General features: G+C 39.3%; 1 protein-coding gene across 1 annotated transcript in view; it reads left to right on the forward strand.

The window, feature by feature from the left end:
• EMCN (endomucin) overlaps positions 1-23,205 on the forward strand; it is a 139,504-nt gene that overhangs the window by 73,470 nt on the left and 42,829 nt on the right. The window contains exon 6 of the mRNA XM_075849765.1: positions 1,112-1,219. Within this exon, the coding sequence (XP_075705880.1) occupies positions 1,112-1,219 (108 nt within the window). The remainder of the gene's footprint in view (positions 1-1,111; positions 1,220-23,205) is intronic.

The raw sequence follows: 23,205 nt of genomic DNA on the forward strand, positions 1-23,205 counted from the left end.
ACTTTTAAGAACAGTGTCTAGGGCTTAATGGAAGGGGGAGGGGCATCATTGGCACGTCACATATACTAAAATTTAGCGGACAGCCCTTAATAAATTTGCGCCTCTTAATAAATTTGTTGCATCTTACTCCAGCGTGATTTTGTCTAAAACTGACATATGAAACACGTTTTGTGATTAAAAAATGTGTTTTAGCAAATCTGGGCCACTCTGCTGTTTAAATGGAATTTAAATCTGTATTTTTGAATGCCATATAGTTGCATAAAGCAAATAAATATGTAATCTATTTAGAACTGAGTAACAACTAGATATGAGCCAATAGTTTTGCCTGATTCAGTAGTCCATAGAATACAAAAAATATCTGGAAAATATGCCTCTGAGGCCTTATTACATGAGCGTGTTAAACGTCCATGTGACGGCCGCTGAAACAACGGTCGTCCCACGGACCTTTGGCCGTTCACACAGCCGTTGTTTCAACGGAGTGTTTGAAGGGTCCGTGAGAAAATAGGACATGTCCTATTTTTTCACACGTCACGCATCCCTCCATAGACTTTCATCTATGGGGGATTCGAGACATCGCGCCCCACAGCGCAGAGCACAGGTGCACCTCGGACGTGAAACGAGATGCGCCACGCTCGTGTAAATAAGGCCTTAAAGAAGACCTGTCGACTCTCCTGACATGTCTGTTTTAGTAAATACTTGTATTTTCCCCACAAAATAACAATTCTGGAGCTCCTTTTCTTAAAACTCTGCGTTGCGCAGTTCTTCCGTTATTACTCCTGGAAATTTATGAATAAATTGGTGTAACCATTCCCCTTGTCAAAGAGGCGGTTCTTACACAGTCGGGCACTGTCTTCACTGATTGGATAATGTCAGACTGTGTAGGGACACCCCCCCCCCCCCCAACTGGTAACTTGCCATTAGGAACTCTTCTCAGTGGCAAATATCTGCTATGCAGCATTATTTCTTATTTCATGGAAAAAGCATTCTGTTTATCCAACACAATTGAAGATGTCAGATAAGGCCAAAAATCTGATTATCTATGGAAGAAAAAAAAGTTGTACTAACAAAGAATTCTTAAAGGATATTTACATGATTCATTTTTATTTTGCAGATCAGTACCATTCTGCAAACGCTTCTAGCACAGTATTTACTAATGGTGATCTTACTAGACTCAGCACGACCCATGCTACATCAAACTACAGTAAAATCAAGTCAACAGGTAATTCAATATTCATATTTTATAGAATGTATTCTGTATTCATCATTTGTGTTAGATAGAAAACAAAGATTTTTTTATTCCCCAACCAGCAAAGAAACTATATTTTATTAAGGCTGCGTTCACCCTGCTGTCAGAGGCTCCAAAAATGACAGAAACCAATGCGGAAATTAACGGACCCCATTGACCGATCTGGCAGAGCATTATGACTTCTGTTATGAATGGAAGCCACAATGCAAATGTGAACAGAGCCTAAATTGTCCTTTTAAAATACAAAATTACTTCATTAAATAATTATATTAAAGAATTAGAGTTGATCCAGAGAATTCACTGAGGGTTCCACAAAGAGATACAGTATTGAAATTATTTTGGAATAACGCCAATTAACCAAAATTATTATTTCATAAATGGTGAGCCACTCAGTTTCACTGGAGAATCTACACATATAGTAAAATGAATGTTATTAAAGGGGTTGGCCGGTGAGATAAAATTGGTGGCCTATCTTCAGGATAGGCCATTAATATTTGATCGGTGGGATTCCGACTCTCTGCACCCCCACCTATCAGCTGTTTGAAGGAGCCGCTGCATCTCCTTCATTCCTTACACTGATCCATGCTGTACAAAACTGCCACACTCATAGTGGCGAAGCACAGTATTGCAGCCTTCTCCCATTCAAGCGGTAAAAATTACATTAACTTTATTCTGTGGATCAATATTATTATGGTGATACCAAATTTATTTTGTTTTTTTTATGTTTTTTTTCTTTTTACAAAATGAAAACAGTTTATTAAAAAATATTGTGTGGACATATTCTGATAGCCATAACTTTTTTATTCTGTCGTCGATGGATGTGCATGCATCATTTTTGCAGGGCGAGCTGTAGTTTTTATTGGTAGCATTTTGGGGTACATACAACTTTTTGATTACTTTTTATAAACATTTCTGGGGAGGCAAAATTACACAAAAACTGTAATTCTGGCATTTTTTTAGTTGTATTTTTTGTTTTTTACGGCAATGACACTTTATTAAATTAATTTAAGGGGACTTCAGCATGCGATCATTAGGTCGCTTGCACAAAATACACTGCAATACTTGTATTGTACATTTTGCGTCTGGCCGAGCTTAATCAGAGGTACCAAATGGCAGACCTGGCAGCCTTCATTTGGCCCTTAGCTGCCCTGAATACCCATTGGCTTCCCCGCGATCGCCCCCTTCTGTCTAACGGCTTAGATGCTGTGGTCGCTGTTGACCGTAGCATCTAAGCAGTTAAACAGCCAGGATGGAGTCATCTACGATTCCGACCATTGAAGCGTGGTGTTAGATATATTATACAGCTGATACCTGCAGTGCATGGAGCAGGCTGAGTTTTTGAGTCTGCTTCATACTTCTCCCTTTCCGACTATGACGTACATATACGTCATATGTCAGTAATGGGTTAAAATTGCCTGTTCATACTATGTAGAGTTATGCCTCAGGATGAATCATGAAAAACATGTCTCATAATAGCTATTTTCCCCTTTTCAAAGAATGGCCACTATAAGAGGAGCATCATGCATTGTTAGCTCCCAGGATGCATTTGGTCATGTGTGGGTGTTCCTATATCAGTGTAGGTGTGCACTAATCCAAGCAGGCACAGATGGCACAGGGGTGTTACTTTGGTTTTAACATATACAAGACCAACAAACAGGAGATATCTCTTTAACATTGTATTTATCCTTGGACTGGGTGTCTAAGCACTCCATTAGCTGATCTAATGGCCAATTATGGTTCAGTCACAGTTATAGCAGGAAGAACAGCTCTGCAGCGTAAACTTCTGCTCCAACAAATGAAATACCGTGCAGATAAGAAGAGAAAAGGAACACCGATCAGCCATAATATTACAGCCATTGACAGATGAAGTAAAGAACATTAATTATGGGAAATATTAGGCAGCAAGTGAAGAGTCAGTTCTTGAAGTTGATGTGTTGGAAGCAGATAAAATGGTAAAGCGCGAGCAACTTTCACAAGAACTAAATTGTGATGTTTAGACACCTGGGTCAGAGCATCTCCAAAACAGCAAGTCTTGTGGGGTGTTCCTAGTATGCAGTGCTTAGTACCTACCAAAAGTGGTCTGAAGAAGGACAACTGGCCAACCGGCGATAGGATCATGGACTCTGCCCAAGACTCATTGATGTATGTGAGGAGCGAAGGCTATCTAGTCTGGTCTGATCCCACAGAAGAGCTACAGTAGCACAGATTGCTGAAAAAGTTAATGCTGCCTATGAAAGAATGGCGTCAGAACACTCGTAGCTTGCATTGTATCATTGCTGTGTATTGGGCTGCGTAGCTGCAGACCAGTCAGAGTGCCCTTGCTGACTCCTGTCCACCACTGAAAGCGCCTACAATGGGCATATGAGCATCAGAACTGGTACATGGAGCTGTGGCCTGGTCTGATGAATCACATTTTCTTTTACATCATGTGAAAAGTCGGGTGTGTGCGTCATTTACTTGGGAAAGAGATGGCACAAAGATGCACTTGGGGAAAAAGGCAAGCCGGTGCGAGTTTCTGGGCAATGTACTGCTGGGCAATCTTGGTTCCTGCAATTCTTGTGGATGTTACTTTGATACATACTAGCTACCTAAACATTGTTGCAGACCAAGTAACCTCTTTATGGTAACGGTATTCCGTAATGGCAGTGGTCTGTTTCAGTAGAATAATGTATCCTGCCACACAGCAAAAATTGTTCAGGAATGGTTTGGGAACATGACAAAGAGTTCAAGGTAGTTCAAGGTAGTAACTGTTTATTGCACCACTACTTATTTTGTCTATCAGTGTTTTTACTTGAACTTTGTCAATTGTTGATGCCCCTCTGTAATGTCCTGAACAATGCAAACAATTAAAAACAAACATGACCATTTATCAACCTTGTTTGGACATCCAACTAAACACTTACTGCGGAAATGATACAATTGATCACAAACACATTAGTTATGTTTGTTTGTGAACAAACAAGAGCCGGTTGAAGAAAATATTTGCTTTGAAACTTTATCTGGTATGGACCCAAATGTGGGGTTAAAGCAGTTCTATGAAAGGCCCCTCTATGAAAATACTGTCTTCGCATCCCGAATAAATATTGTTAGCATGCCTATCTAAACAAGCTATGCTCTCAGTTGGGTGACAGGCTGAAGTGGCCAGCTGCGTGGTTTATCTCCCATTATGGATGGGCTTTAATTAAATGTAATTAATGAATCAGTAATGAAGTGGTTTTTCTGAACGCCAGTCATCACTGCTTTTGTTTGAGATGATATTGTTAGCACTGAGTACGGCTGCCTTCACGTGTATATTAATCCGAACAATAAACAGAGGAAACTGAGTTTTCCGTCTACATGGTTTCCAATTGCTTAAATAGTCAAATGAAAAAAATATTATTCCAAGACCATTATCCGGTAACTTATTAGTTGTCAGGGTTCTAGGAGGGCACCCTTTGAGATATAATGGGGCATCTATTTTTACAAGTAAATACTTTATGTAGCAAATGAATTACAAAGAATATGAATTGAAAATTTCATACCGCAACGGTCTAAATTTGAGATCTCTATTTTAATTTTTGATCAGCAAAACTTTATTTTTAGGCATCATACACAGAGTGTCTAGGGAGGCAAAGGGAGCCTCTGCTGTTCCGTACAACAGAGCCATTGACACAACGTATGCCTCTTTACGGCACCATATTACGGAAATATTCTCCACTAGAAACAATGCATTTATATGGAATCTGACAATAAATAAATAAAAAAACAATTGTGGCATACTTCATTCAATCGGAGGCATACAGAGGTATAGTATGGACCCACACACTTCCAGGGGAGCCGTATTGTGGCTCCATGCAACTTGGAGGTTGTTGAATACAGGTATGTGCATGAGCCCTTCGTTGTAGAAGGTACACTTAATTTTCTTTAAATGACTGACACCATGATTTTCAGTATATTGTAGTTTCGCTCTTGTACAAAAAATTCATTGTTTGCCAAAATCTCTTTTGCATGTACTTCAAAGGCTGTTCAGGAAAAGGGATATTATCAGTAAGCCCAGGAGTACCTTCTGTTTTAACCACATGCAGGACTGACCACTCTATACAGTCCATGCCATGAATGAAGGCTTAAAGGGAACCTGTCACCAGCATTTCACCTATTAAACCGACTATACCTGGTGGTAGTTGGTGAAAAATCATTTCTATATAACCTATAATTATCTTCTTAGTCGGCTCTGTAGCTTTAGTACTCAGTTTTTTAGTGTTCCCACACACCGTATGCTAATGAGCAGAAAAGAGTCAGATCTTCATTTGAAAAGAGTCAAATCTTCATTTGGAAAGAGTCATATCTTCATTCCTCAAGTCTTTCCAAGTTTACTTCGCCTCCTTACTTTTGATTGACAGCTCATCGCCTTCCCCCAGCATACAAAATCCTGCGCTTGTGCATTGAAGTCCTCTTTTAGTGTGTGCGCACAAAGGGAAACCGCATAATTACGATAAAAGGCGCAAAACGTTTGCAGACCGATATTTACAGTCGGAAGAGGAGTTTAGGAGCGGGGATAACGGCAATGAACTTTTTATAGCAGCGGCCAGTGAGGGAGAAGTAAAGTTCAATAGGTGAAATGCTGGTGACAGGTTCCCTTTAAAGGGGTTGTCCGACAGCCCAAAAAGAAAAAAAACCTCCCCCAACACATATATATAATTTCCCTTATATAGAAAATAATAATTTAGTGCCATTAACTTACTCGCGATATTGCAGCACAAACGCTCCTCTACTTCTAGGACTTAGTGATTCAGCTTGCGCTGATAAGCTACATATCCCATGATTCTTACCTGACTTCGGCCTATTCCCCGCCCATTCCTTGCCTCTGATAGTCTGTGCATGCGGCCGGGACAAAGGAGGGGGCTGACATAAGAGAGCAGCAGTCACATTGCTAGCCCATCTAGGTCAGCTGATTGATGATGCGCCGACACCAACAATAGGAGAAAAGAAGGTAGAAGTCATGTGGGGCTGTGTCGGCGTGTCTTCATGTAGAAGTCCAGTAAAAAATAGTGTAGTACCGTGTTAACCAGAAACAATATGCAATGTTAAATACTTTTGTGTCAAAAAAGACAAAAGTATACAAGCCATGAAATCACTATAAAATCACTGGCACGTTCTCCTGTACATCCTCCAATGTAGTGTACATGATCCTGTGTACAAGGTGCATCAATACAGGAATCTACATTGGGGAAACTATACAAAAACTACAAACCAGGATGAATCTTCACAGACATACAATAAAACAGGAGGTGGATACACCCGTGGGAAAACACTTCTCTGGACCTGATCGCAGTTTGGCAGATATAAAAGTCCTAATACTGAAGGGTCATTTTAAAAACAACAGAGAGAGAAAAATTTGGGAATTCAAGCTGATGATAAAATTCCAGTCATTGACACAAGGCCTCAATCTAACACCTGGATTTATGAGCCACTACATGGACACACGTCACATCCCCCATCAGACTGACTCCAGATCCCTCATCTCCTAAATCATCACCCCTATAACCTCCGTTTTATTGCCCCGGCTTATCTTAATGATGTATCACCTCATGTACTAATTGTCTTTGTGTAACATCTAAATGTTGTGCTTTTTTCAAAGTTATTCATTTGTAAACTACCTGAAGAAGGGGCCTGTGTGCTCTGAAAGTAGCATATAGAACTTTTATGGTTAGCCAATAAAGGTATCATACCTATTATACTTTTGTCTTTTTTGACACAAAGGTATTTAACATTGCATTCATGTAAAAGGAAATTACAGATCTTCCTGCATCATGTGATTGGGCTTTCGGGTGGCGTTTCTCTACAGAATTGAAAATTAAAGGATATTGGTGAGTCACTTGGATTCCTATTCTAGGAATAACACTGGGCAGTTTTAGGTCTCCAGATAACCCCTTTAAAATGGTTGTCCGGTTTCAGAAAATGTAAGTTGTTTTTTTTATAATAAAAAATCATAACATTGTTCAATATACTTTCTATATTAATTCCTCATGGTTTTCAGGATGTTCAGTAGGAACAATCATTGGTTACTCCTAAACAAAAAAGTGTCCATGATCATGTGATGGACACACAGGTGCTGGGATCGTTAGGAGACACAGCTCTGATACATATACTGTAACTGCAATGAGCCGTGCATCTGTGTGTCCATCACATGACCATGGACAGACTTTTATTCACTGGAAGCCAACAATGAATGTTTCTGCTGAATAACAACAAGCAGAGATCTTGAAAACCATGAAGAAGTAATACAGAAAGTATGTTGGAAAATTGTACAACTTTTAATTTTACAAGAATAATATTAATTTGCTGAAACCGGACAAACCCTTTAACTGGTTGCCGACACAGGACGAGTATGCTCGTCCTGAGCAGCGAGCACTTCGCGCATTAGGACGAGCATACTCGTCCTGTGTGACAGCCGTCTGTGCCGTCTCTGTGTGTGCGATCGAGAGCGGGGCAACGGCTGTAATACACAGCCACGGCCCCGCTCTGACAGCGGAGAGAAGAGAAACATCCTCTCTCCGCTGTTAACCCTTTGAACGCCGCGATGACAGCTGATCGCGGCGTTCAAGGAGGGGGGACTGCACATTGATCGCGTCACAGAAAATAACTGTGACGCGATCAAAGCCCACAACTTGTATGGCCAGACAGCCCAGGGTCCAGTGAAGGACCCCAGGGCTGTCTGAACATATTTCCTGTTGTTAGGGCATACTGAGGTATGCCCTAACAACTGCCTGTGTACGATCAGTAACAGGCTAATGTACTGGCATATAGATCTATGCCAGTACATTGCAGCTACAAAATAAAAATCAAAATGATAAATCCCTTTATGGGATTAAAAAAAAAAGTTAAATGAATGTAAAAAAATAAATAATGGTAAATAAATAAATAAAAAGTAAATAAAATACACAGAAACATACATTTTTTATAATAAATCAACTTTTTAAAATATAAGTCCCAAAACATGAAATAATATAGACATATTTGGTATTGCCACGACTGTAACAACCTGTACAACAAATGTATAACATTATTTATGATGATCGGTGTATTGTGTAAAAAAAAAAATATTAAAACTGCTGCACAACTGCTTTTTTTCTGCATTTTAATCTAATTAAAAATTTATAGAAATTAAACGATAATGTATTTGTACCAAAAAATGGTACGTACATAAAGTACAACTCGTCCCGCAAAAAACAAAGTCTCATACAACTACGTCGTACAAAAAATAAAAGCGTTATGAGCGTCGGGATGCAAAGAGGGAAATTTTAAAAAAATTGCTCTGTCCTCAAGGCTAAAATTGGCCGTGTCCTTAAGAGGTTAAAGATATTATAAATGCATTTTACTTTATGATCTGTAAAGATTGGTGATTTCCATTAATCATCACGATTATGGGTTTGAACATTAAAGAGTGTGATATTTTACGGTTCTGTGATATTTACACACTAAAAAAGAATCAAAATTGCCCTTAAATGTTCAACTTTCAATAAAACCCAGAATAGAAGTAAAAGGTTGTAATAAATTATTATGAACAAATATTTATATATATTTGTGATTTTCAGGCTTGTACGATCCCTTTTCAAAATGACTGCAAAACTTGCGTAACAAATATTTTTTTCTTTAGGGGAATAGAGCTTATATTATGCAAACCGTAAACTACGTTTGGAAATGAAAATTTGTTAAACTAGTGGAGTTTCTGGACCATTGGTTGCTTTCTTAGGATCTAGGGTTATGTCCTACACAAGTCCTCCATAGGAGATTTAAAGTATATTTCTGAGACAGGAACATTAGGGAACTTAAAGAGGCTCTGTCACCAAATTATAAGTGGCCTATCTCCTACATAAGGAGATCGGCGCTGTAATGTAGGTGACAGTAATGCTTTTTATTTAGAAAAACAATCTATTTGAAACCACTTTATGAGCGATTTTTAGCTTTATGCTATTGATTTTCTTAATGCCCAAGTGGGCGTGTTTTCACTTTAGACCAAGTGGGCGTTGTACAGAGGAGTGTACGACGCTGACAAATCAGCGTCATGCACTTCTCTCCATTCATTTACACTGCACTAGCGATATAGTTATATCGCTATGTGCAGCCGCATACACAAACACTAACATTACTGCAGTGTCCTGATAATGAATATACATTACCGCCAGCCAGGACGTGATGTATATTCAGAATCCTGACACTTCTGAATCTTTTCTGTGAGATTCCAGCAAGGCAAGCGTAATCTCGTTTGAAATGACAGGTTACATCGTAATCTCGCGAGATTACGTTTGTCTTGCTGTAAATCTCACAGAGATGCTACAGACGTGTCAGGATTCTGAATACACATCACGTCCTGGCTGGTAGTGAGGTATATTCATGATCAGGACACTGCAGTACTGTTAGTGTTTGTGTATGCGGCTGCACATAGCGATATAACTATATCGCTAGTGCAGTGTAAATGAATGGAGAGAAGTGCACGACGCTGATTTGTCAGCGTCGTACACTCCTCTGTACAACGCCCACTTGGTCTAAAGTGAAAACACGCCCACTTGGGCATTAAGAAAATCATTAGCATAAAGCTAAAAATCGCTCATAAAGTGGTTTCAAATAGATTGTTTTTCTAAATAAAAATCATTACTGTCGCCTACATTACAGCGCCGATCTCCTTATGTAGGAGATGGGGCACTTATATTGGGGTGACAGAGTCTCTTTAAGATAAGCACAATGTGCCCAATTTTCACCCTAAAAATGACTTTTTGCACTTTGCTAAACAGTTTTGAAAAGTGTCTATAAAAAAGGTGTGACTAAGAGGAGTAGTAAAATGCACCAGATTTTTCAAGTGTACCATTTTTTGCACAAAATATTTGTGTGTCTAACTTGCCTAGCAAGTTGCAACAAATTTATTATACATGTGCCATTGTGATAAATTTGGCGCAATTTATGCCTGTCTAGTCTATTTTTATCCTGTCTAACTCTACAACAGTATTGTGAAATCTGCCCCATTGTTCTTGTACTTTTACTTCTGAATTTTGATCCTGAATATTCCTCCAGGTGTTTCCTGCTTATAGTGACACTATGTCAAAGTTCCTACAAATTAAAAGAAAAAAAGCAGTCAATAAAGTTGGTACAGTACCGTTACATGTTCACCACATGAATTCCTCATCATGAGAATTTAAAACAACTACATACACTACCGTTCAAAAGTTTGGGGTCACCCAGACAATTTTGTGTTTTCCATGAAAACTCACACTTATATTTATCAAATGAGTTGCAAAATGACTAGAAAATATAGTCAAGACATTGACAAGGTTAGAAATAATGATTTTTATTTCAAATAATAATTTTGTCCTTCAAACTTTGCTTTCGTCAAAGAATGCTCCATTTGCAGCAATTACAGCATTGCAGACCTTTGGCATTCTAGCTATTAATTTGCTGAGGTAATCAAGAGAAATGTTACCCCATGCTTCCAGAAGCCCCTCCCACAAGTTGGATTAGCTTGATGGGCACTTCTTGCGTACCATACGGTCAAGCTGCTCCCACAACAGCTCTATGGGGTTGAGATCTGGTGACTGCGCTGGCCACTCCATTACAGATAGAATACCAGCTGCCTGCTTCTTCCCTAAATAGTTCTTGCATAATTTGAAGGTGTGCTTTGGGTCATTGTCCTGTTGTAGGATGAAATTGGCTCCAATCAAGCGCTGTCCACAGGGTATGGCATGGCGTTGCAAAATGGAGTGATAGCCTTCCTTATTCAAAATCCCTTTTACCTTGTACAAATCTCCCACTTTACCAGCACCAAAGCAACCCCAGACCATCACATTACCTCCACCATGCTTGACAGATTGGGTCAGGCACTCTTCCAGCATCTTTTCAAATCTTCACAAATGTTCTTCTGTGTGATCCAAACACCTCAAACTTTGATTCGTCTGTCCATAACACTTTTTCCCAATCTTCCTTTGTCCAATGTCTGTGTGCTTTTGCCCATATTAATCTTTTCCTTTTATTAGCCAGTCTCAGATATGGCTTTTTCTTTGCCACTCTGCCCTGAAGGCTAGCATCCCGGAGTCGCCTCTTCACTGTAGACATTGACACTGGCGTTTTGCGGGTACTATTTAATGAAGCTGCCAAACTAGAGACTCTAATGTACTTGTCTTGTTGCTCAGTTGTGCAGTGGGGCCTCCCACTTCTCTTTCTACTCTGGTTAGAGCCTGTTTGTGCTGTCCTCTGACGGGAGTAGTACACACCGTTGTAGGAAATCTTCAGTTTCTTGGCAATTTCTCGCATGGAATAGCCTTCATTTCTAAGAACAAGAATAGACTATCGAGTTTCACATGAAAGCTCTCTTTTTCTAGCCATTTTGAGAGTTTAATCGAACCCACAAATGTAATGCTCCAGATTCTCAACTAGCTCAAAGGAAGGTCAGTTTTATAGCTCCTCTAAACAGCAAAACTGTTTACAGCGGTGCTAACATAATTGCACAAGGGTTTTCAAGTGTTTTCTAATCATCCATTAGCGATAGTTGCTGGAAATGGGCCTCTATACACCTATGTAGATATTGCATTAAAAACCAGATGTTTGCAGCTAGAATAGTCATTTAGTACATTAACAATGTATAGAGTGTATTTCTGATTAATTTAATGTTATCCTCATTGAAAAAAACTGTGCTTTTCTTTCAAAAATAAGGACATTTCTAAGTGACCCTAAACTTTTGAACGGTAGTGTAGATCAGGCAAAAAATCATTGAGCATCATGCGTTTTGGGTGCAAAGTTATCTTTTAACCCCTTCACGCAGAATTACTTACATGTGTGTCCAGGGAAGTGCCCCCTTTCCGCATCCCAATGTATATGATGGTGATCGCACGTGGCTCAAAAGCTGTGCCCACAAAATCACTTACTGGAGGATGACTGATCAGAGCCATTTAGTCCTTTCTACTTGCGATCAGTTCTGGCAAAAGGGGGGGGGGTGTTCCTTTGGTATGCCCTTACAGGTGCCTGTACTTTTTTATGCACATGTAATAATTGTTATACAGCCAAATTACAGTTAACATTTTTTTTTTTTTTTAAAAAGTCACCTAATTAGACACAAAATAAAAAAAGAAAAGAAAATTTGTGATTAAATAAAGTAAAAATGCAAAAGAAAAAATACAATAAACATAATTTGTTTAAATATTTTTTTTCATTAAATAAAAATTATTAAACAGTCAAAAAATATATTTTAAGTATTCCCATACTCGAATGACCCAATACAATATACCATAAAGTTATCTAGTTAATTATTGTAAACGGTAAATAAAAAAAACTATGGCGGAATTGCTTTTATCCTGCAGCCCTGTAAAAAAAAAAAAGAAGCACAACCCCATCAAAAAACACCCCGAATCGCGGTAAAAACGAATGTGTTTTTCTTCTGCAGTTTTCCGATGCGATTCTAACTGGATCTCAACCGCAACGTGTAAATTCACCCTTAGTTTGAAATCTTGGCTTTGCTTCACTCCACTCTTTATCTTGTCCTAGTTCTGTATTACATTTGGACTTGCTTTATGTGTGACACTTGTTCATACAATTTTGGATTTATTTCACTCTACTCCTGTATTTGTCCTGTTTCTGTTGAACATTTTTTTTTTTAGTTATTTGACTTTGGTTCATGTGACTCAGTTTTCAGCTTCTTCTCCTCTCCAACTTCTCTAGTTCTGAACTAGACCATGGTTTATATGACAATGCCTTTGTCATAGGCTTTGGTATCCACTTGGACTAGTCCAGCTATATTTCATACTTAGCGGTCTATTTGGTTCGTTTCTGGCTTGCCCTTTTCTGTATCAGCTATCATTAATGGAGTCATACTTGAGCTGTTAACCCTGGGTATGTCGTACAGATAAGCCTGGCAGTGTCATACAGGAAGTTTCATTTGGGGGCTTACTGTGATAAAGATTACACATGCGATTCGATTCAGCATTTTTGGAAACCTCATACCCACCACTGGAAACATATTGGATACCCACATCCCTGCTCGTAATATTAATGCTAAGGCGTATGGATGTGACTGCCTCCCTGGTAGAAAAATATGCTCAACACATATTACATAAGAATAGAGTACTTCATTACAGGTACAAATCAAACCATTGTAATACCTTCATGCAGTATATTTCTCAAATAACTGCTGTTTCTGCTCCTCTATGTGCAGCTGGTGTATACTGCTGGCAGAATTATTTACGAGATGCTATTTCAAAATGATTGCGAATAAATGACAGCGCCCAAATTGAACTAACGCACATACGAAGCCGAGCTCTGTCTGTCATCTTAATTTAGTCTTCTCCTAAGCTCTTAATTTGTGCCGAAAAGCAGTACGATAAGACCAAGAATGTAGCTGAAGTATCATTTATTGGCCAGTTATAGAGAAAGTAAATCACTGACTGCACTGCGAGTCATTTGTTTTATTGTATTAACAGCTGCAGTATATTTCAGTCCCAGAGGACAATACTACAATGTATCCAAAGAAATGGGATTTATAATAGTATGGCAATGACGTGCAGTCATGGAATTGGCCATATTAAAAAGAATGTACTGTTCTCACGGCTTACAGTTTAACGAGAACCTGTCATCTCTCCTGACGTGTCTGTTCTAGTAAATACTTGTATTCCCAATGAAATAACAATTCTGAGGAATCTTTTCTTAGAACTAGTTCTTGTACCATTCTTCTGTTATTCCTCCTAGAAATTAATGAATAAAAGGACAACTGGGTGTTACCAGTTGGGGGTGTGTCACTTCACAGACTGACACTGTCCAATCAGTGCTGACAGTGAGACTGTGTGGGAACACACCCCATTTGACAAGGTGAATGCTAGCACCCAGTTGTCAATTTATTTATACATTTCTAGGAGGACTAACAGAGGAATGGTGCAGTGCCTAGTTCTAAGAAAATATGTTCCAGAATTGTGATTTTATGGGGAATACAAGTATTTACTAAAATAGACATGTCAGGAGAGCTGATAGATCCTCTTTAACATTGACATGGGAGCAGCTGTTCACATTGAAATGTGGATAATAACCTCACATTGGATACATTGAAATGATATAAAATGTCCCTGGTGGATGTTAGTACCGTAGATATGTTTAGCAAAATCATGGAACTTTTTCAACCTCAAGGTTGTCTCTTATTACAACTGAAATGTTTGGAATTCCTCTACAGTTTATAGGTAATAAAATGTACCCACTTCACTTCCCCTGATCTTAAATTTCTGCTGAGGGTAAGAGATATATACACACATTAGAAAGTACGAATTGATAAGGACTAGACGCTTGCCACACTAGAGTATTTTTACGTTTTGGGGTGCTAGTCCATTGCCATTGTCTGGTATTGCACTTCGGCCCCAGACATAGCACATGAACAAAAGTGGTACTTTTTTTTTTTTCAAATCAGACACTTTATCTAATCTTATACAACCCTTGAAGCTGGGGCTATACATAGGCTTATACTGCAGAACGATTTCAATAGCCACAGTTGCATGACACTCATAGTAATGCATAATAATCACATCCATTAAAATAGTCTCTTAAACTATTCCTTATGAGTGAAATACAAGGAGGAGATTCTATTTATACGACACTGGACAACAATCATGTTTATGTGTTTTCCTGCAGTTAGCTACGGGTCTAGCCTATATCGATAAACTCCACCAAATACGTAGAGATCTATTTTTATTATTAATTTGCTTGATCTTCATAATATACTGTATGTCAATGTTCAGTCTCTGAGAGCTGACCATGGGGATGGTAGCAGCTTGGAGGTTGTGCTTGTTTACTTACAGATACAGTATACATATGTTCGTAACAGGAGCCTAGATATTTTATTTGTATTTATCAGCGGTTCTAATCACATAATGAAGCTCGCTGTAACCACGGTGACACTTAGAGTATGTACACCTGACCTCTTTTCAGACGTAATGGAGGCGTTTTACGCCTCGAATTACGCCAGAAAAGACGTATCCAATACGTCGGCAAACATCTGCCCATTGCTTGCAATGGGTCTTAGGGTATGTTCACACGGCAGCGTCCGTTACGGCTGAAATTACGGGGCTGTTTTCAGGTGAAAACAGCTCCGTAATTTCAGCCGTCATGGCATGTTGAGGCGCTTTTTCGCTGCGACAATTACGGACGTAAATGGAGCTGTTTTTCCATGGAGTCAATGGAAAACGGCTCCATTTAACGTCTGAAGAAGTGACAGGCACTTCTTTGACGCGGGCGTCTATTTACGCACCGTCTTTTGACAGCGACGCGTAAATTTACGCCTCGTGGGAACAGACCAACGTAAAACCCATTGCTTTCAATGGGCAGATCTTTGCCGACGCTATCGAACCGAATTTTCGGACGTAAATCGAGGCGGAAAACGTCTGAATTACGTCCGTAAATAAGGCGTGTGAACATACCCTAACGATGTTCTGTGCATATGAGCTGTCATTTTACACGTCTCTGTCAAAAGACGGCACGTAAAATTACGGCCGCATCAAAGAAGTGCAGGACACTTCTTGGGACGTAATTGGAGCCGTTTTTCATTGACTCCAATGAAAACCAGCTCCAATTACGTCCGTAAAAGACGCAGCGAAAAACGCGTGCACTTGTAAAAATGTCTGAAATTCTGGAGCTGTTTTCTCCTGAAAACAGCTCCGTAATTTCAGACGTATTTGGCGTTGTCGTGTGCACATACCCTTACTCTGCATGTGGAATTTATTAACGTTAGAGGCTTTTCCAAATTAAGCTGTCAAATCAAGTGGCCAAGCCTGTTGTTGTTACAGATGTATCACATTAAGTAAATTTTCACTATGGGAGACTTCTGTAAACATGAGCCGTGCAGCCGGCAGCTGGTCAATGCTTCTTGGTGCTTCCTGAGAACTTCCATAAACTCTTAAGTATGACGTCACTATCTTCTTTGGAATTTGGACAGTCTGTGTTTAGAAGATAGTGCAGCTTCCACTTCAAGTGATACACAGCAAGCATTCACATAATGGTTATTGAAGAAATAACACACAATAAATCTTATATTGCACAATAATGTTACACCAACTGCTATTTTATATGGTTAGAAATCCATCAATTTATTTATCCATTATTTTATAAGTTTGTGACTGCACAGAACATTTAACTTTTTCTTAAGGCCAAGATCACACACACACAGTTTTCATACAGTTTTTGGCAAAAAAATTTGAGCCAAAGCCAAAAGGTAGGAAAGGTATAAATATAAAGACTGATGCATCTCCTTCCTTTTGTGTCCACTCCTGAGTTTGGCTTAAAAAACTGAGCTAAAAACAGCATCAAAATTGTGTAATTTCAGTTGGAATGACAGGTTACATCGTAATCTCGCGAGATTACGCTTGCCTTGCTGGAATCTCACAGAAAAGATTCAGAAGTGTCAGGATTCTGAATAAACATCACGTCCAGGCTGATAGTGATGTATATTCATTATCAGGACACTACAGTAATGTTAGTGCTTGTGTATGTATCTGCACATAATGATATAACTATATCGCTAGTGCAGTGTAAATGAATGGAGAGAAGTGCTTGACACTGTACCACTTGGTCTAACATAAAAACACGCCCACTTGGGCATTAAGAAACTCATTAGCATAAAGCTAAAAATCGCTCATAAAGTGGTTTAAAATAGATCGTTTTTCGAAATAAAAAGCATTACTGTCACCTTATGTAGGAGATAGGGCACTTATAATGTGGTGAAAGAGTCTCTTTAAGGTTTATTTACCTGAGTAGCATGTAAGGCGATACTCACGTGTTGCAGAAGTGGAGTGGCAGGAATACACATGACTATCACATCATGAACTCTGCTTAGTTTTTTTCTTATTTTGCCACGGTTCGGTAAGGATCACACATGGAGTTTTGGTGCAGTTTTTGGCTCCTTTTCCTAGCCAAACACAGGAGTGGACACAAAAGAAAGGTGATGCATAAGGCCACGTTCAGACGTGGCGGAATTGCTGTTGAATTCCGCTGCGGACATTCCGCAGTGGAATTCTGCAGAAGCCGTTTTTTACAATTGTTTCTATACATTTTTAGGAAACTTAGTTCAGACGTTGCGGAAATAAGGCTGCGGTGCAGAATTTTCCCTCCGCAGCATGCACATTATGTTCTGGAGAAGCAGCGGAATTTAATTGCGTATTTCAGCCTTTGCAATGCAAAAACTGAAATCTGTGGCAAGTCCGCTGTGATTTCTGTAACGTCTGAATTACCTGTCAAATATGCAAATGTTGGTGCAGATTCGTTGTGTAATTACCCCCCGAATCTGCACCAACATTTGCAGTGGAAAAATTCTGCCACGTCTGAACGTGGCCTAAGTCTATTCTTTATAGCTTTCCTTCCTTTTGATCCACTTCTGGCTTTGGCTAAAAAAAAAAGAAAACTGAGCCAAAAACTGCATAAAATCTCTGTGTGATACTGGCCTTAAGCTACAATTGGTGTTAATGCTTTTCCTATAGGTACGGTGTCACATAGTGGCTGCTGGGAGGCTGAGATGCAACTGTGCTGCAGCCAAAAAATGCCCCTACATGTTGTTCGGCAAGATTTTCAAAATGATTGTTACTGGCCATGTGGTTTTGTGAAAAAAAACTGCTGTTTACCTGCAAAATCGTGTGGCCATTAATGAATAGACCCTTAATTGGCGCATGATTTTTCAACTTAACAGCAGTTTACAATCAATTTTAAAACCAGGTGGCCATTATGTAAGACCGTACCCTTGAAGCGGTTGTCTCACGTAGACAGCTCCTTTGTAAATGGAAGTCAGCCCAACAATCAGGTGCGACTTCTCTAACTCCTGGTGATCAAGTGTTATTGCTATAAGAAGCTGCTTCTGGCCCGACATTTGCCCTGCAGTGCCAGGGGGAAATGTAGCATTACAAGGTAGTCATTCAAATGAATGACATGCCACAACCCCTTTAAAAAAACAGTAGAACTGCATCTATGTGAAACTGTGATAACATATGTAAAATCTGCAATGTTAAGTTTTTTTAATGCAGATTTCCTGGAATGCCCTTTCTCTTATTGATGTCATGGGAAAAACACCACTAAAATGCAAGGCATTGCACGTGCTACAATTTAGGACCTGATGCAGTATGTATTGGTGCCTATAAAGCAGAAATAAATAGTTCTGGTATAGTGGATGTACAAGTTACTTTGCTCATTTTTACCAGTGCATGGATGTGACTTGTGACTTCTGTTATAACATGGGTAGCTTCATAGAGCAGTCGGCATGCGCTAACAAACAGATACTGCGTCTGTTACTCCACTATATTGTAAACTCTTCCACTGAAGGCCGGAACGAGGCAATTAAAAATTGGTCGCAAAGTAACAATAGCTAGTAACAATAGCTAGTAACAATACCTAGTAACAATAGCTAGTAACAATAGCTAGTAACAATAGCTAGTAACAATAGGCCAAATTGACACTTAGAAGTTATAGTGCACTTTTTTGTAGCCAAAAGTCGCAGTGGAGCATCCTCTTTGTTGAATCTATTCCCATTTTTAGATATTTTCTTTCTTCCTTGACCTCTCAGATCTTTGCATTTTTTTATCTTCTATTCTCCTCCTCCTGAAACAATAAATCATCTCTGCATTCAACATCCAGCATCCAAAATTTCTCTTCTTTTCCAGCAGCAGAAAAACAGTGATCACTAAAGCTGGCCATACACTAGAGATTTTGGTTGGCCAAAAAGGATGATTTAGATCATTTTCTGCTGACCTTTTTAAGACACAAACAAGCATGGCAGACGTTAATCGAAGACAAATATATGTGGAAAGTTGTTCTGCCATGTTGGATTTTTCCGGCCATTGTTGGGAGCAGTCTTGCAAAGTCATTCATGCCAAACGACAGATTAGCATCCCTATAATAGAAGCCCAGACCAGGACACAGATCAAGGCAGAGATCGATCGATGACTTGTTGTTTTAACTTATGGCGCTGTCCAGTATGACAACCTTCACAGCTCAATCATAAATAACAAGTGATTCAGAAAATAGCCACCTGAAATCACTAATGTATGGCCACCTTAACTGCTTTTCCCCTTTGTGACTCTTATAACAGAAAAGGTGAGGACCCATATCAACTGCTATGCCTGCTACCCCTGGTAGTTGAAGGCAGTGGCGTAGCAATGGGAGGTGCCGATGTTACAGTCCTACCCTGGCCCTGGAGCCTGAGGGGGCCCAAAGTCCCATGTGCCTCATGCACATAACGGTTGATAAGGGCAGAACAGGATTTGTTTCTGGGCAGAATCCCTGCTATGAATCAGGATAGATGTTACAGAGTTCAACGCTTATTTGCTGGTGACATAAAAGCAGTCATACCCCAATGCATTGCTAACCTTAGATTGATAATCTAACAATGCTTTGTACTTGAATGTGGCAACTCGGATCAATCTGTAAAGAAGAGTAGGTTAAAAGGCAAGATCCTTTGCTCTCTCATTAAAATGTGACTTGACAGTGAGTGCTGAGCTCCACCTAGAGGCCCAGTGAAAAATTAAACATCACAAAAAAAAAAATCTAAGCACATATAGGTAAGCGTTTTAATAATGTATGACTTTACACGCGAAGACATGTACAGTAACTGAGTAAGGAACAAGCAAGATTAGAGATCAAGAGGCTGAACAGGTCAAATGTCATTCTTGTCATGGGTGTAAGACAAGGTCCCATTAACTTAAAATACATTATGAGCTCGCTAAATGTTTAGATTTGATCTTATAGAATCCATGGAGGGTTCAGTAGGAAATCACGTCATTACTAAATCAGATGTGTTAATACAGATAATGCACAAATAACTCAATTAAAAACATGTCATATATAATTTACTGAATAACTTCTCGACCTGCAAGATTCCACAAATGAAGCTCCACCTTGCAATATGATTAACTATTAAATGGTATCTCTCTCTTACAGAGTACAGTAGGCTGGTAGTGTGAAAATAAAATTCCCCAATATTCCCCTTCAGGTGCAACCAGAACATTGCAGGCACTGTATTTTGTAGCCTTTACTCTGTGAATGAAGACAGTAGAGGGGGCAGTGCAATATGTTGGCACTTGATGCTTGGAGAACAGTGGCCAGAATGAGCATGCACAAACTGTATTTAGAAAAGATTTCTAGAAACTTTGGGGAAAACGTTAGAATCAGCAAGTATAAAAGTAAACGTGTTCTTGATGGTGTTGGCTGTCCATGAGAACCTACACTTACCTCTAAGGCTATGTTCACATCTGCGTCAGGGCTCTGTTCCGAGCTTTCCGAGCATCTGAGCTTTCTGTCGGAACGAAGCCCTGACTGACACAAACTGAAACCAATTGTTTACATTTCCATCACCATTGATTTCAATGGTGACAGATCCGGTGCCAATGATTTCAGTTTGTCTCCGTTGTGCAAGGGTTCCGTCGTTTTGACTGGAGGAATACCATAGTCGACTACGGTATTCATCCAGTCAAAATAACGGAACCCTTGCGCAACTGGGATAAACTGAAACCATTGGCACCGGATCCGCCAACATTGAAATCAATGGTGATGGAAACGGAAACCTTTGATTTTAGTTTGTGTCAGTCAGGGCTTTGTTCCGACGGAAAGCTCCAAAGGAACGTCGGAACGGAGACCTGACGCAGATGTGAATGAAGCCTAATGCATGGATTGTCAGTCTGAGGTGTAGGGATTTCCTTAACATGGTTGTGACAAATGACAGAAGAGCAAATTCAATAGGAGGTCCATCATGATATGCATATCACCTTGGCAAAGACAACCCCATTTTAAATAAAGTCATATCATGTCTTTTATTTTACATATTTATGAGGCTATCAAAGTATTCTATGGCAGTTAAGAGATTCTCAGACTGTATTATTTTTTTAAATTTTTCTTTATTTTAATTTTTCCATACGGACAATAAAAAGAATTGTACACTCCGATTAAAGAGACATGATCAACCCTATTACCCCCAAAAGGGAAATAACTGCCAATTACCAATTCCAAACCAGTGATTCTACAGCTTCACAAACTTTTCATCCTGATTCCTTTTGCCATATTTTCTCATACCCCATTATATGGCTAACTAACCTAGAAAAATGATTACGATTTAGATAACAAAACTCTTTTTATTAATAGTCGAGCCAGAAACAGAATTTTAATAAAAGTGCCTCCGGTTCTACAGGAAATTAAAAATTATTTTTACTTTTTTAGATACAGCTGCTCTGTATTCTCTATACAGAGCAGCTATATTGTTCACTAAATCCTGCTTCCGTCAGGTCCGTGGGACTGACGGGTTCAGTGACAGCGGGTCCTGCGTGATTCTGACATGCAGGATCCATCTGTAAACTATCACATAGTTCATAGCATGGATGTGATAGTTTACAAGTGGCTCCTGCGTGTCAGAGACACCCAGGAACCGTTGTCACTGAACCTGTCAGGTCTGCTGGACTGGCGGATTCAGTGAATTGTGAACGATGCAGCACGTCTGTATAGAGAATACAGAACAGCTGTATCTAAAAAAGTTAAAATAATTTTTAATAAAATGTATTTACAAAGTTTGGACATGTGTCTTTTTTCAACCGTACTGACTATGTAATTAACACACACTAATACACATTTTTATTTAAAAAACAACAACAAAAACACTTTCAAACATTTACATAGCCTTTAAAGCCAGTTAAATCTCCTAAAATCCAACTTTCTGGGTTGGGAATCAGCTCTATTGCATATTACTGGAGATCACATTATATAACTTTTTTTCCAATAGGACTCCAAACTAGGACATTGCCATAAGATATGAAAAAATATCATTCAGATTCATACAGTATTTCAAGAACAGGCGCGAGTCTACATTAAAAACATGTCCTAAACAACAAATAAGCAATAAACCAGCAAAGATACAAACAGCTGAAATGCTACATAACCTAATGAATAAGTGACTGAATATTAGGTTATACGTACATCTATGTCTGCTATTTCTGCTGTATGTGCTCTCACTATCTATGAGGATCTTATAGCTGAGAAAAAGCAAAGAAGATATAAATTTGTCCTTGTTACTGAAGGAAGAAAGTTTAAAATTAGTTGTCTCAAAATGAGATACGGTAGCAAAAACCTATTCCATCAATAGAGTTGAACATCACCAATGTGATACATCCACGTTTACTTAAAAAATATACCGTAAGGCTAAAATATAAGACTGGTGAAAGGAGACTATAACGTGAATTAAAATTGCTCCATTTGGTTATGTATACCTTTCTCAGTTTTTACTGTATTAAAGGGGTTTTCCCATGAGGGACATTTATGACATATCCACAGGATATGTCATAAACGTGAGATAGATGCGGGTCCCACCTCTGGGACCCACACCTATCTCTAGTACGGGGACCCCTAAACCCTGTTCTAGCTTTTTGTGCTCACGCTTACTCCTGGCCACTTCCTGATTACATAGTCGGAACGTGGTTGGGAGATATGAAAACAGCGTAACTTGCTGAGCTACACTGTTTCCGTAACTCCCATAGTAGTGAATGGCAGTTACGGAAGCAACTTAGCATGTGAGCTACACTGTTTCCGTAGCTACTGTTCAGTTCCATGGAAGTTACGGAAACTTCATAGCTCAGCGAGTTACGCTGTTTTCATAACTCCCGACCATGTAATCAGTAAGCGGCGTGAATACAAAAAGCTAGAACAGGGTATAGGGGACCCCGTTCTAGAGATAGGTGCGATGGTGTTTCATACGCCAGTCTAAAAGCAAAATACAATGGAGTAAGATGCAGTAAATTTATTAAGAGACGCATCTATGCATATCGTGCATCAGGAATGCCAATCTACGTCTGCTCAATTTCTGGCGTAAATTAGAGTAAATCTGTCAATCTGTGGGAAGCCACGCCCTCTCTGCTAAGCCTTACCCACTATTCTTGTCACAAGTGGTAAGAAAAGCAGAATGCCGCAAAAAGGCACAAATTATTTTGCAAATTTGACTTGCT

Source organism: Rhinoderma darwinii, chromosome 1 (assembly GCF_050947455.1).
Source record: "Rhinoderma darwinii isolate aRhiDar2 chromosome 1, aRhiDar2.hap1, whole genome shotgun sequence".
Taxonomy (NCBI): Eukaryota; Metazoa; Chordata; class Amphibia; order Anura; family Rhinodermatidae; genus Rhinoderma; species Rhinoderma darwinii.